Source organism: Epinephelus moara, chromosome 2, assembly GCF_006386435.1.
Source record: "Epinephelus moara isolate mb chromosome 2, YSFRI_EMoa_1.0, whole genome shotgun sequence".
Taxonomy (NCBI): Eukaryota; Metazoa; Chordata; class Actinopteri; order Perciformes; family Serranidae; genus Epinephelus; species Epinephelus moara.
In genome coordinates, this window is record NC_065507.1 from 8,210,411 (window position 1) to 8,225,940 (window position 15,530).

Here is a 15,530-nt window from a genome sequence, read left to right on the forward strand (position 1 = left end):
TTACAATCATGATTGGTTTGTTTGCTCTGCATGTTCATTTCTTCTTGAATTGCCTTTAAAAAAAAATTTTTTTTTAAATTAACGGCTTGATTTCATCTTCCTTTTTTCTATTGTGCTACTTATTTGTAGATAATGCGTCTCTGACACTCTGAGTCATACCTCGTCTCCTATGTCCCATTTCTCTGCTTTCTAAAGGATGAAAATATCCCTCCTTGATGATTTAATGTTGTGATTTATTAGGCTAAATCAGAACAGCCTCAGTCTTCACTTCCTGTATTTCCAAAGATACAACTTAGGATCATAAATCTTTAAACTTAACATTGTGTGTGTGTTTGTTTGTGTGTGTGTGTGCGTGTGCAGACCACCTGGTGGCTCATGGGCGTATGGCGGAAAAGGACGCCAGGAAGAAGTTCAAACAGATCGTGGCAGCGGTCCATTTCTGTCACTGCCGCAACATCGTCCACAGAGACCTGAAGGCTGAGAATCTGCTGCTGGACCACAACCTCAATATCAAAATCGCAGGTGTGTGTTAGTGTGTGTGTTTGCACTTAAGAATGTTTGGGTGGGAAACTTAATTTAGTGGTTTTGGGCTGTCTTGGCGAGTGGGTGTAGGCAAGTGTCAACACGTACTTTTGGAGCGTTTTCCAGGGTTGATTGATTTTACTTTGTCAAGTAAAGTGATAAGATTGAGTGAACCTCTCCTCTCCTCCCTGTCAGATTTTGGCTTCAGTAACCTGTTTTCTCGAGGACAGCTGTTGAAGACATGGTGCGGCAGCCCTCCCTATGCCGCACCAGAACTCTTTGAGGGCAAGGAGTATGACGGACCTAAAGTAGATATATGGGTGAGTAGACTGTTAGGTATGCATAAGGCGCCATTAGGCTGCAGTAGAGGGTGTAGCTACATGGCTTGAAGACAAAAAAAAGGATCCTGAATGAATGAGGCCCTGAAAGATGTTTTTCCTAAAATAAAATATCCACCTTCTTCAGTATCCTGTAGCGCTCTAGATTTATTAATGTTTAAAAGAATTGTTTGTTAAAGTTCCTGTTTAAAAATGATGCACTCATGGTTTGTTTCCCGCTGCCTTTTCTCTCTACAGAGCTTAGGTGTGGTGTTATATGTATTGGTGTGCGGCGCCTTGCCTTTCGACGGCAGCACTCTACAAAATTTGCGGGCACGTGTCCTCAGTGGCAAGTTCCGCATCCCCTTCTTCATGTCCACAGGTAGGACTCTAGTCAACTCTTACTCTTTCCCTTGTCCCTTTACTTCCTCCTCCAGACCATGCCTTCATCAGCGAAAGATGTCATTAGCTCGAGGCCCAAGCGAATTACAAAGTGATACTTCACCAAAGTCAATTTTTGTAGTGTCAAGCACCACTGTTACCTTGACAGGTTGCCATTAAGGGCGCCCGGTGGACTTTTCTTGTCAACAAACAAAAGTTATGTTGTTAGTGTGTCTCTTCAAACACACTGTATGTATCCTTGAGGTCCAATGGACATGTTGTGTGCATTTCCTCTCCCATAGAACATTTTCTTGCAATGCACTGTTCAGTATTTATATCCACATGCTAGCAGTCTTCGTCACTGCCTTTTCAAGTGCATCATTATGTTAGCTGGTGCATTTCAGCCACAGACTGTTGATCAGAGGAATAGTGTAACACAGATGGCAGGATGTGAATTGTCCCACTCGTGTGTGTTTGCACACCAAGCTGCAACCACCAGAGCTGAAAAATGGAGCCAAAGCGGAAGTGTCATTAAACGGCAGTTCCTCTAATGGCCACTTGAGGTTGGGTACGGAACTGAGTCAATCCCCTGAGACCCCCATGTTAAAATGCCCAACTTTACAGCAGAAATAAACATGTTTACAGCCTGGTACAAAAAGGTATTTGTCTCTACAACTAATTTCAACTTACATGACGACTGTACAGGGGTTGAATTTTTACATAACTCACCCTTTTACATATTATAAAGGCCTGAAATTATACCTAATTAAGGGCAAGGATGCTTTGAGTGACAGGCTCACCACAGCCTGTAAGTCAAATTCTCAGCTCACTCCCCCATAGCTCCACCCTTTCGTCCAAATATAGTCACTTCTGACTCCAAAAAACAAGATGGAGGGCCAATATGCCAAACTCAAGGGCCGAATCCAAATGTCCATCCTCTGGACTTGCAGACTGTACGTACTGTGACGAGTTCACCGTCATCACGTAAAATCTGCATAGATAGCCCTCGAATGTTTTTACTCGTTGCCATGGAAACGCTTGAGCGACTATTACAATCATTGTAGCTGCTGTTATATGCAGATAATAAGAAAAAATCCCATGTATAGAGCTGTTTTGTGAGTGGACTAAATAAATTCCTGCATGACATACAGACTGCAGACATTCAGATACAGAGTTGTCTGTGAATAAGGACCAACCTATGCCTAAATAAATCATGCAGGCCCATTAGGTCCATCAGAAGATCTTCTTTTGTTGTTTGTCTGCCACTTATCTAGCCTATATATTTGACATTACACTGCGCAGCCTATAGGGTAGGCAACAATAATACAGTGTGCTTGAATTTCCCCCTGCAGCCAATATTTCTACATATTTCTGTATCATGATGTTGTTAAATATTATTTCTGCCCTACCGATTCAAGTATAGTTTCAATAAGCTACAGCAACTGTTTTACATACACGTCAGTTTTGTTTTTAGTCGGCTGCTGGAAAAACAAAAAAAAAAACCTATCACGTCACGTCCTTATTGTAATGGGCAATAAAATCAGTGACATCTGCTGAAGTCTGCACCCCAAGCGGACTCTGTGGAAGTCTGCAGAAAGTCCACTTAAGGCCCTTTGTGGACTTGTTGAATTGCGGATTTGGACAGCCTTAAGCACTCCCAGACTTCCTGTGAACGCGCCTGCATAGTCAGCGACTCTACATGTGATGTCAGGACATTTGGTTTCAGCCAAGGCTTCAAAACAGGAGTCCACAAACCAATGGGCGACATCACAGTCCATTGTTTTTTAGTCTATGGTGCACACAAACAAAACAAGGATCCCCTCACAGAAACATTGCTCCATAGCACTCCTAGTAGTCAAAAGCTCCACAGGGCACCCTCAGTAGTGGCTTTTGTCAGCAAGAATTTATGTTGGATACATTTGATTGAAATTGTGTTTTTCTTTGTCATGTGAGATACTCATTTCTGACATTAAGACAACTAGGAGACACAATTGAAGCTTCAGGAGTTCCTTAACATAAAAAAAGTATTGTAAAACATAAAACATGTAATAATGCTCTCAATGAATAATACAAATTATTTGAGCTAGTAAATGCTCGCTGGCATTTTTACTGTACCGCTGCATGTTTTCCCAACAGTCACATTGCTTTGATTTATAATGTTGCGAGTGGTGTCATCTCTTGTGTGTTTGTGTGTGTGTTATTGCAGACTGTGAGTACTTGATCAGACACATGTTAGTGCTGGAGCCCAGCAGAAGGTTGACCATGGAGCAGATCTGTAAGAACAAGTGGATGAGACTAGGAGATCCAGACCCAGACTTCGACAGGGTGAGACCCCTCTAGAAATGATTATTTACCCAAAGAAATTTACCCAAATAATTTCTGCCCAGTTGTCCACCTTGGTGTGGTTTAATTGTGTTCCTCCCATGCTGTCTATTTTATATCTTTTTGCAACTATCAGTAGAATTTGATGACTTCAGTGTCCTCTTTGACAGCCTTAGTGTGTGCCACAATTGCAGAGATGCCAGTGGCTACCAGCACCTATGGGGTGTAGGTGATCCAAACTGTGAAAGGAAAGGCTATGTAAGCTTGACATGTGACACTGATCCCCCCTCATCGTATGTCCTCTCCAGTTGATAGCAGAGTGTGAGCAGGTGAAGACGGAGAGAGAGACGGAGCTCATCAACGAGCAGGTGCTGATAGCCATGTGTGAGATGGGCCTGGACCGAGAACGCACCCTTCAGGTTGGACACAAATACGTAGCCAACTTAGACTAATCTAGTCTCAGCGATGTCTTCTGTTAAGTAATCTCAGCAGTACTAACTTACTTACATTTATCTCACCTCTTCTTCTCCAGTCCCTACAAACAGATGCATACGATCACTACAGTGCCATCTACAGTTTGCTGGCCGACCGCCTCAAGAAACACAAGACCCTGCGTGTTGCCCCGCCCACGCCTCGCTCTATTAGTTATCCCCTTAACGCCGTTCAGGTAATTCTTTGTCCGCTGATGTTGGTATTAGGGGTGTAAATCACCAGTTTCATCACGATACAATGTTGTATCGATTTCCGGACAACAATATGATATTTGCTGATACTACAAAGTCTGCAACGATACGACTTCGATTCAGTGCGATTTAGTGGCCGATGATCAATATGAAGTGATATTAACTGCCCGTTTAACACAATCGATTACAGAAGAAGCTGTCATCCCTTTCTTTTTTGATTTTGGCCATTAAAGATATAAACAACATATGAATATTGTAAGTAATTATAGACGCTTGAGGGCAGTTCAGTTGAACTCTAGATAGCTATGTGTATCTGTCTATACAATTACTTGGTTATATATATAGAAATTAAGTCTTTGTGGATATGTCGTCATATCAAGAGCTTCTTTATTGTCGTAGAAGGAGCGGCTAAATATGAGAGTTTGAAGAGTGGTTTTGTTGAAAAGTGCCTTAAACTGTTTTCTTTTTCATGATGGTTTCATCACTCTGACTTACAATAGTCAATGTGTTTGTCTGCTGAGTGGAATTGATTGCTTTAACCCACATCTGCCAATCCCACTGCAGTAATGAGATTGCTAGAAAATTAGTATAATCCTCACACGACCTGTGTGTGTGTGTGTGTGTGTGTGTGTGTGTGTGTGTCTGTGTGTGTGTTACATGCCCGGCAGACGGATCCACAGGGTAATCCTGTTAGCATGACCGTTCCCCATGTCCAGCTCATCAACCCAGAGAACCAGATAGTTGAGGTGAGTCAACGATGCCGTCGACACGGTTGCATCACCCTAGCAATGCCTGGCCAGCAGAAAGGGTCATCATGCTTGATAAGCAAGCTAGGACTAGGCACAACTTTTGTTAATGGAGTTGAAATCTAACTTTAACCACCTCTTACTCGCAGAGTTTAACTGGTGAAAAAAAAAAAAAGTTGTCCTTTAACCCAGCAGGCAATTGATGCACCACTCCTTTGTAGCGTGCATCAGTCAACACAACAGCAGCCTGTCTTCATATTTTTAATGATTTGCATCTTGTAATCACTGGCTTACCAGTTTTTTATGGCTGACTACAGTTAACAGCTCACTACTGTTAGTGTTGCCTGGGATCCATCTCACAGACTATGATCAGACACACAATCACGCATACATGCAGCCACATTCAAACAGAACACACACAGCCTCAAAGCTGACTCACAAATGCTGTGAAACACAAGAATGCGTCAGATTACTGCATTGCAGCAGGGATTTTAATAGAAGACTTGAACTCTGAAAAATGTATATTAGTATTGAAATACATTTTTGTTGATACTTTGCTACACATGTACACAAGCATGCAACACACACACACACACACACTACCAAAGGGCATTACTAATGACCAGATATGTGTGTTTGTGTATTTATTGTTTAGCCGGATGGCAGCATGGCACTGGACAGTGATGAAGGGGAGGAACCATCTCCTGAGGCCATGGCTCGCTATCTTTCGATGAGGCGGCACACTGTGGGAGTACCAGACCAAAGGTAAAACACAACTCTTCAATCTCATGGGTGCAAGAGCTCAGTCTACAGACAGATTTCTGTATAAGGGAATTATTTGGTCCATCAGTGAATGCAAAAAGAGAAATGTGCTTGAAATTACATGCATTTGAAGTGGTGCAGTGGTTAAGTTATGTCTTGGTCTTTAATGTGACAGGTAAAATGAAAAGAGTGAATCTTTAATGTGCTGCTGTTTTTCCAACTTGGTTCAGACAGTGCAGCCTCCTTGTTATTATTATATTACCTACATTAATATAGGCGCAACTTATAACCCTCAGCTACATTTTTAAAGACAGTATTATTAATAAGCTTCAACGTCACCAGTACTTTTATTGGTACTTTTGAACATTTTGGTGTAACTCAAATTTATTATAATGCTGCCACCTCTCCTCTGCTCTCCAGCGGAGCTCCTCCAGCTACGCTCATTACCATAAGTGAAATAAAACCTTTGTAAGTAAAAAGCCAGTCCTTTATCAGAACACCGCTGTTCATAAAGCACAAACATGTAAACTTGCAGAAAAGCAATATTTCAGTCTGCTCTGGCTGCACTCTCTCATCCGCAGCATTTTTACACAAGCACAGCGTGCTAGCTCGGCAATAGCAAATTATCACAAACAAGCTAAAACAAACTGTACGTATTTCTAGTTTCTAGCACATAAACATAGCCACTAATGCCCTCCTGTTGTTCTTTCTTCTCCACCACAGGACAGAGATGCCGGAAGACCTTCAGAAATTGCCGCCAGGGTTCCCTCGTGGTGCAGTGCCCCAGCCCCCCTTCCCCCCACTGGCCCCCACTATGGGCCAAATGCACACTCTCATGCCCACACAGAGCCTGCAGCCCACACAGCAGCTGGAGTACAAGGTACAGTCACTTGTGTTACACAACTTGTCGTCATTTAGTTGACATCACTTCTGGAAATCATCAGTTACTTCGCAGAAACCTGCACGTAGACGATCTAAGTATGAACCGGTCTGACTTCTTGTGTCTGCTGATCCTCCAGGAGCAGTCGTTGCTGCAGCCACCTACCCTGCAGCTGCTCAACGGCATGGGGCCTCTCGGTCGAAGAGCTTCCGACGGCGGGGCTAACATTCAACTACATGCTCAACTCCTCAAGAGGCCCCGGGGGCCCTCGCCACTTGTTGCCAACCCGGTGAGGATCTTTTTTTTCTGTGTGCGTGCAGTTTGTATATTCTCTCCTTGTTTAAACTGTAGGAGTGTTGACTGGTAAACTCTTTGCCTCTCTTAGCACCCTATCCCTGCAGTAGCTCCGGTGGACGAGGAGGGTTCAGATGGAGAGCCAGACCAAGAGGCAGTACAGAGGTAACCCACGATGACAGTTTTTGGTGAAGGGGTATACTGTACAGAGGTGCTGTCTAAACTGGATACTCTGGAGGGCCTGTAACCTGTGACAACAGGTCGGTGGGTTCTGTATGAACGTTGAAGTGGGAATTCGGCTAGCTTAATAGCTTAGTAATGTCAGTAATTTACTCAAAGCATCAGTTTTATGAACAGTTTGTAATATTAGCTGATCAAAATGACAGTAGCTGTAGTAAAATCAGGCCTCCATGCATATCAGGCTAGTGACATGCATTTCTTGTAGTAAAAGGAAGGATGTGTTGAATCCAGCTAACGTTTTGAATACAAAACAAGCAACACACACTGAACTTACTCAACACATAAGAAGCACACAGTGGAGGTTAATAGACATGTAATCAGAGCTTTTATGTAGAGGAAGCTGAGATCAGGCCTTGGGTAGGGATGGGCACAGGTTGGGAACATGGAGGTGTAATGTTGGCTTTAGAAGTCCAGGTTAGGGTTTCCCAGTTGGTCCTCTTCACACAGCACCTTCTGTAGACTTCGCTGGTGTCCTGGGTTGCTGGGAGTGAGTGCCTCTAGGCTGCTCTGCTTTTTTCCCCACGGGAGGTGGCCACTCTGCTGTGGTGCTTACCCCATCTCTCCTCCTTTCTCCATCGCGCAAGTGCCTTATGCCACAGTTCCAAACTGAATCTGCCACCAAAGCCAGCCCTCCTATCTTTCAAACTCTTTGGCCAAGACCTTCTTTATCTCTTCCATTTCAGTAAGTGCCAAATTGTTCTCCAGACTTTCTCACTCTTTCTCACACAGCTTTGCTAACTCTGAAGCTTGCAAAAATCAATGATGAAAAGACAAAGGCATCCAGTTCTTTCCTTAAATTGGAAGCTGGGGGGTTGTGGGATACCCATGAGCTATAACATCCATCCATGGTGTAATTTTATTTTATGTTTTTCTGATTGGCTAAGATGATATGAATGATGGCACCCATTGGCAGAGGTGGGAAGGGGCGGGCCTTTCCCCCCGTCTCCATTAGCCAATGAGGACAGAGAGCTGACCAGCGCTGCTTCCTGTCTCCCACCCTCACCCCCGTTCCTTCCCCCTCCCTGCGGCCCAGGTACCTGGCGAACCGCTCCAAGCGGCACACGACGCACGCGCTCATGAGCACATCGCATGGCGAGCCCTCGGCAGAGTCACAGCGGCCCCAGGGCCCCCGCCAGAGGGGGGGCTGGGCCCCCGACACACACACCCGGTGAGGGGACACGCCCGCTCCGAGCTGTATATGCACAAACACACACACACACAAACACAGACTCACTTTAAATGAGGGGCATATTGAGCCGAACTCTTTTTCTCTCTCTCTCTCACACACACACACACACACACACACACACACACACACACACACACACTCACTTGCACACAAAGCTCATCTCACACACACATGGGTGAGGATGTACTCTCACCAAGCAAAAGTTGTACACCTTCCAAAGAGGAAGGGTATTTTTCAGTAGTGGTGTTTGAGGTGGAGGGTGCGGCACAGGACAGACATATCTCCACATCAACAGTAAACCTCAATTCAAAGTAATTTTTTCTCCCCCATAAACGTGGAAAGAGCAGGTATGTGAGCGGTTCAGAATTAGCAGATTGGTCCCATATGAGCAACCCCCAAAGCTACATCATTACCTCTGTGTATTCTTTCTCAAATAGCGGCCATATTTTTGTGTCTTGGTGTCATCCAGTTCTAGATGTTGTCTCCCATGAGAATCATTTCTCTCCAACTCAGTTCAGAAAGTCTTTTGAGACACAAGGTGCAGTTTTGTATTTGGATGCAGTGGTAGGGAGAACCTGGTGTCTAAAATATGGCTTCACATGAGGAAGTTTGTGCCTGTTAAAGAAAGAATCATGCTTTGGTGAACTTCAGTGGATATGAAAGATAGAAGCTGCATCTTTTTAATGGAATACTTCATGGCGAGCAGATGTTGGGATCTGCTGGCCATCTGCATGCTAACTCATAGTTGTTCATGTGCTCTTGACTGTGTAACGAAAAGTAGTTTATTTTCTCAAATTCCATATCGGCAGTGTTGACCTTAGATGACCTTTCATTACCAATGGTATGTATATAACGGAGCTTATGTTGTAGCTGATGATCAGCTGTGGCAGTTATTATCCTAAAAGATTTTGTCTCTTTGACTTCAGCTGTTAATAAGTACAAAGGTTTAAATGATAGCAATTGAAGTCACTCTGCAGCTCTTAAAAATATTAGGACCAGCTGTAGCCAATTTTGCACAGTTCCTCTTCAAAGTTAAAACTCCCTCCATAACCTCTCTTCTGTCATGATTGACAGGACAGATGGAATCATATAAATGATCGCTGCTAGATCCGTTTGACATATCAGTTTTGTGAATATGGGGGTCCTAATGTTTTCTACACTCAGTAAATCACAGTCAGATGTTTAACTTTAACGTATTTTGCACAGGATTGAAGAGCTCAAGCTTCTCATGTGTCTTGTTTCTGTGTCTGTATGAATGAACACGTGTGTGTGTGTGTGTGTGTGTGTGTGTGTGTGTGTGTGTCAATGTGTCTGTTATCTGTCATGCTGTGTCTTTGTGTGTGGGTGTGTGTGTATTTGTGTACACGCATGTTTGTGTCTGCTCCCTGTGGTCCCCTTCTCAGATCCAGCTATAAGGACTGTAACACCCTTCATCTCCCCATGGAGCGCTTCTCCCCTGTCAGACGGTTTTCTGATGGCGCCGCCACCATCCAAGCCTTCAAGGCTCATCTAGAGAACAGCAGCCTCATTAAGCAACTCAAACAGGTACATCACTCTTTTTAATATCAAGATATCATCTGCTCTTTTCTTGCTTGCTTAGCTTTATGGAAAGATATATTGGATTCATTTTTTTTAGGAGAAAATAAGGCAACATTTCTGCAGAGGGTCGATATGGTTACTGATCAATACCAATGACTCAACAATTACTTTACCAGGTGCTGAAATTTCAGAAATTCCCCCCACCCCCCTACCACCCTGCCTTTTCAGCTGCTCACAGAAAGAGGACTGCACACTGTGATGCAACACATTTGGCTCCCGGGGCAGAAAGTGCAGAAATAGTGATACATTGCTGCTAGTCTGATGCAATTTGGAGTCTTGGGAATACAAATAAAAGTTTATTGGCACTGCAAGTCTGCTTTATAAGCTGAGGTAGATTCAGTGATGCAGCAGTCGGTATAAGAGCAGTCACTCACTAGACCTGTGTGATGGCTTTCAAATAACCAGAATCATTTTGTGGTTCTTTTTTTAGTTTGTCAGCTTATTCCTAGAATTACAGTGTTGACGTGAGAATGCATAAGCCTCACCGACGGCCCGACTTTGGTCGACGCCCGATCGTCGGCTTGGTGTGTCAGGGCCTTAAGAGCCAGAATATGTATTTTACCTCTGTTTAGTTATTATTTATGTAGGCTACACACTTGTTCTTTTGGTCACTTTCACTTCCGGTAGCTGTAATTGGCACAGGGGTGTGGAGTCACATTATTTTACCTGTTCATTCACTGGCTGGGCGACTTCTTAGACAAAGAGGGCTCTGATATTTTCTGTTGATCCTAAACACATCACGTGATATTTTGCTTCATCTCATTTTGCTTTAGTCATTCAGTCATTTGTTTAATAAACCACCATAAAACGCGTCTTTGGACTTAAGCGTGGATTTTATTGAACGAGTCACAGTTACGAGCCACCTCAGCCTCTTAGCAGCTTTTTTCATTGATAGTAGTTGCTACATGTCTGCAGTGGAAATGCAAAACAGATCTAGGGTTTAGGTACAGGTCCTGATGGTACTATACCACAATTGTTTGGTGGAAACACAGCTTTAGTGCTATTCATCATCTCTGACTAACCGTGTTTGGAGTCATGGAGTTTAAATCAGGTCTTTAGGAGCGTCTGATGTCCCAGCATCAGGGATAAAGTCTTATCCTGTGAGTGGCACGGTGATGGTATGCTAAGATTAGAGCAGGGGTTAACAGAGTGAGAGGTGAAACAGGTTCACAACAGGAGGGACGTTTACTCATTGACCAGCAATGCTACAAGAGGAATCAACTGGATTTAAAGTAGCAAAATTGGACATGATATGATGGTCAGATCTGAGGATGGGAGCAGCAGAACTGGCAGAGCAGGGACTTAGCTTTGGAAAGTATTGACCGTAACTGTGGCCAACAGGGGAAAGTGACAAATGGAAGAATTCTACTCGTGTTTCAGTCGACAAATATACATGTCAATACAGTAATAACATGAAAACATCTTATCTTTAGGTGTCAGCATATAAGGAAAACTGTAAGATAGTTTGAGACATTGTGCCATAGAGTATATTCACAAATGATCATGTAAAAATTATCAAATTGAAAGTGTTGAGGGATCATTATGACAGGAATGAAAGCCAGGTCGTTTCATGTGAGCACTTACTGCAGATAATGCTTCGCTAATCTATATCCTGCTTTTTTGCTTTTAGTTATTGACATTCAAAGTGTAAACTAGGTGAACCAATCGGAGCATTTTCACCGACACAGTTTAGACTCACTGTAATCTTGACATACAGTATTTCCTGAGGTCATCTCATGCTGAGTCTTTGACCTGAGAAAACCTCAAGCTGGTTCTTGAGACATCACATCATTCACAGTGACACTGCACTGGGATTACCTCACCCAGTAGGAGGCGTCGGTAGGGAAGATAATCATCATGTTCACAGTGGGTGCTTCATCTTAGGCATGCTCTGACGTGCTGGGGTTGTCATCATTGGAGTGTTAAGAGGGTTAATGTGGGTAGAGAGGAGGTTAACACACACATGGCCTAGACTCATGTTTATTGAAGTTTTTGCTACTGAGAGTGTGCAGATTTTAAAACTGGAAGGAAACAAGTGCAGATTAAACGACCTCAGAGTGCATCATACGTGTTGTATGTGGCCATACAAGCCCGTTGTTGTCGTGAGTTTGCTCTTCACAAAGTGCTCAGGGCCATTAGGTTCCAACATCTCACTTGCATGAAGCAGGAAATTGGTTTGTTCTTGCACTGTGTGAAAATAAGGGCTTTTAGTTGTTGCACAATTAGTTTTATTAACTACACGTTGTTAACATGTAGTTAATTAACCACAGTGTTAGCTTAATTGTATGAGTGCACCGTGTTCATGCTATTCGACCAGCTTCAGGACATCAGTGAGCTAGATGATGCCACATGGTGTTAAACTTCCAGTGGGAGATGTAACATAGATGAAAGCGTTGCCTCTGAACACTAAACACCATGAGCTAATTGATCACAAAGTACAGTTTGCATAGAAACTTTTTTTTTTTTTTAAGATATTTTTTGGGGCTTTTTTGCCTTTAATGGATAGGACAGACAAGCGTGAAGGGGGGAGAGAGAGGGGGAGTGACATGCAGCAAAGGGCCACAGGCTGGAGTCGAACCCGGGCCGCTGCGGCAACAGCCTTGTACATGGGGCGCCTGCTCTACCACTAGGCCACCGGCGCCCCACATAGAAACTGTTTAAATATGATGGTTAGTGCTAAGAGCCGCTGCAGTTGAAATTGCAAGCAAGATAGTGATTTCTCAGAAATATTGTAACATATAATGTATGAAGGAGGCTCAGGGCGATATGAAAATCTCATATCACGATATATCCTGGTCAAAATAATTGCAGTTTTAGGTATCCTGATAATCAATCATCCTGATAATCAACAAACAATCTTTTAAAGCCAGGCTTATTATTTATTATAAGCGGCATCTTATCTTCCGATATGAAATCTGTCAATGCTCAAGTGAGGTTTTGAGGTCGGTGCATTTGCAGCCTGTTTTTGCAGAGTCTCTTTTATTGTTGGCTGCCACACAGTGAGAAACACAACCTCAGATTGGTCAACAAGTCAGGAAGTCACCCTCAGATTTGTCAAGACTCACCATGGACACACAGTGGGAACAGCTAACAACATCAATACTGGTTTTCAAAATAAAAAAAAAAATCTAACTAATCACTGTTTGAAAGAAACACAATCACACCGGAGCCCTTGTTGGAACGGCACGACATCTAACGTTAGCTTTTGGGCAAAAAAAAAATTAAGTGCTGCATGCAGCGTTTAGAGATATTTAGTAGGGCCGTAACGGTACGTGTATTTGTGTCGAACCGTTCGGTACGCGACTTTCGGTTCGGCACGACCCTGTACCGAATTATTGGGCGCAGGACATTATTTTATTTTATTTTATTTTAATTCCGTTTTTGCGAGCCGAACCATTTAAAATATCTAGTTCCCCGACGGACATAATTGAGTGACGGACCGAGTCCGACCGTAAATCTTTCACTTTGTGCAGCGCATTCTCGCATTTTGACAACATGGCAAGTGAGCCTGACGAACCTGAAGACCCACCCGCAAACCTTAAGTCCTCCATTTGGGAACACTTTGGTTTCAGGGTAAAATACGAAGATGGCAATAAACAAGTGGACAAGACAAAAGCAGTGTGCCGACACTGCAGAACAGCGGTCGGGTATGTACTCGGAAACACGTCTAACATGCTAACGCATCTAAAGCGACACCACCCGAGTTTGAACGTTAACCGGCACGACTAGAAAAAGCAATCTGGTGCAAACGACGATATCGTCGTCGTTTAAAAAGAAAGAGCGTTTCCCTGACCATCGCGCTAAATAACCAACGCCATTGGAGTGTTGTTTAAGCTGCACTTTAGATATAAGCATGTTTTGTTTCCTGCACTTTAACAAAGTGGGAAAGCTAAGTAAGTTCCTAGTAAAACTGAATCTGAGCAGGCTTTAAAGCTGACCAGCTGCACTATACTTTTTATTTTAATTGAGTAAAACTGTTAAAGCAGAAATGTATATTTATATTTTTCATTCAAACAATGTGAAAAAGCAGGATTTTATATATATTTGTTTCATTCAAAAATTGTGTAAAAAGAGTTAACTGCTGTGGTGGTGTGTTTTAATAAGGTTACCAATAAGTAAAAGATATTTAATAGTTGTCTATTTTTTTCATTACTGTACCGAAAAAAAACGAACCGTGACTTGTGTACCGAGGTACGTACCGAACCGAGATTTTTGTGTACCGTTACACCCCTAATATTTAGCGTTAGTAACTTCACTTGTAGATGACGTCGTTGACCCCAGAGTTAACTTCTGAAGTGTCCAGTATGTCAGAGTTTTCTCATCAGTGCTGTTCATCGCTGCGTTGTGTGCACACAGCTCAGCATGAAAAGCTCAAACTTCAGCAGTACAGTCTGCAGTTCATTTTGAGATAACGTTACATTAGACATCACATTTATTTGTCATTTGCCTGATCAGATAACTGCGAGAGGTATTCCACTTGCCTGACTCAGAGTTTACTTGCTCCAGCCAAGTGTTGTTGGCAATCCCTGACTCTTTGGGTGCTGCTGGACCCGATACTCATGATTATCCTGTTGCTTAAAATTCACAACAATCAACTTATTGTGTGTTTTATATCGTAATCTGCAATAAAAGTGTTTAGAGTCCCATCCCTAGTATCAGGGTAACATGTTCCCTCTTGCTGTTGATGAATTGATGAATTACTCTTGATACTCTTTTCTTATTCTGGCAACACAAGAATTACATGCTGAAGATTTTGTTACAATCGTCCATCCCTGGTGAGATTGAAAAAGCCAAATTGCAGTCGTTGTTGAATCACTTTTTGTTTAAGGATTGACTACATTTCTGAATCAAATAAATCGCCCTCACATGAACTGACTTTCCTTTGTTAGCATGCAGATTTAACGTTTGCGGACCATGTCTTTGTTCCCAATAGGAGTGTGAGCAGCTCCAGAAAATGTACGCTGCCCAGCAGGATGAGCGATTCCTGGAGCACACCCAGCAACAGCATATCCTCTACCAGCAAGAGCAACAAATCCTCCACCAGCAAATCCAGGTATTTGAAGCTGACAAATGACTCATAAAGATGTTATCACAAGCCAAAACTACTCTCTCTGTGCATCATAGTTACAGAACGCTCCGTGTTTATAACGGTTCTAACCTTTTATGCAGGATCAGTGAAGCTGCGTTACTTGACCCTGTAAAGCACTGTGAGCATGCGTGTACAGCACTGTGAAAGCTAATGGCGATTCTTACATTATGCATGTATTATGATGAACTGTGTGGTTATCTATAAAGTATCGATGTAAGCTTCATAGAAGGTGCTATTGATTTTGGTCACCTGAGGCTTGGACATCCTGCGACGTGGCCTCATTTGTGTCCTCAACCTGATTCCTTTCTTTGGGACACGTGCACTTTTCATCAGCACTTATATCATCTCATCCAGTCAGCCTCACATAGTCACAACCACATCTGAAGCTTTGCGTAAAATGTAATTTCTCTTTACCTGCAGGGTCTGTCTTTAGGCCATGGAGAGAGCCAGCCCAGTCACCTAACCCACCAGCTCCAGAGGTGAACACACACATACACACACACACA

The 15,530-nt window shown here is 43.1% G+C and overlaps 1 protein-coding gene across 2 annotated transcripts in view; it reads left to right on the forward strand.

Moving 5' to 3' along the window:
• The window catches only part of sik3 (SIK family kinase 3), a 45,641-nt gene that overhangs the window by 19,507 nt on the left and 10,604 nt on the right, over positions 1-15,530 (forward strand). Inside the window, exons 4-18 of one of the 2 annotated variants that reach the window (XM_050060110.1) lie at positions 361-522; positions 718-842; positions 1,098-1,221; positions 3,427-3,545; positions 3,851-3,961; positions 4,075-4,209; positions 4,894-4,971; positions 5,627-5,736; positions 6,457-6,613; positions 6,753-6,902; positions 6,999-7,072; positions 8,181-8,315; positions 9,740-9,881; positions 14,869-14,988; positions 15,445-15,503. In XM_050060110.1, coding sequence (XP_049916067.1) covers positions 361-522; positions 718-842; positions 1,098-1,221; positions 3,427-3,545; positions 3,851-3,961; positions 4,075-4,209; positions 4,894-4,971; positions 5,627-5,736; positions 6,457-6,613; positions 6,753-6,902; positions 6,999-7,072; positions 8,181-8,315; positions 9,740-9,881; positions 14,869-14,988; positions 15,445-15,503 — 1,801 coding nt within the window. The remainder of the gene's footprint in view (positions 1-360; positions 523-717; positions 843-1,097; positions 1,222-3,426; positions 3,546-3,850; positions 3,962-4,074; positions 4,210-4,893; positions 4,972-5,626; positions 5,737-6,456; positions 6,614-6,752; positions 6,903-6,998; positions 7,073-8,180; positions 8,316-9,739; positions 9,882-14,868; positions 14,989-15,444; positions 15,504-15,530) is intronic. The other variant, XM_050060119.1, reaches the window with a different exon arrangement.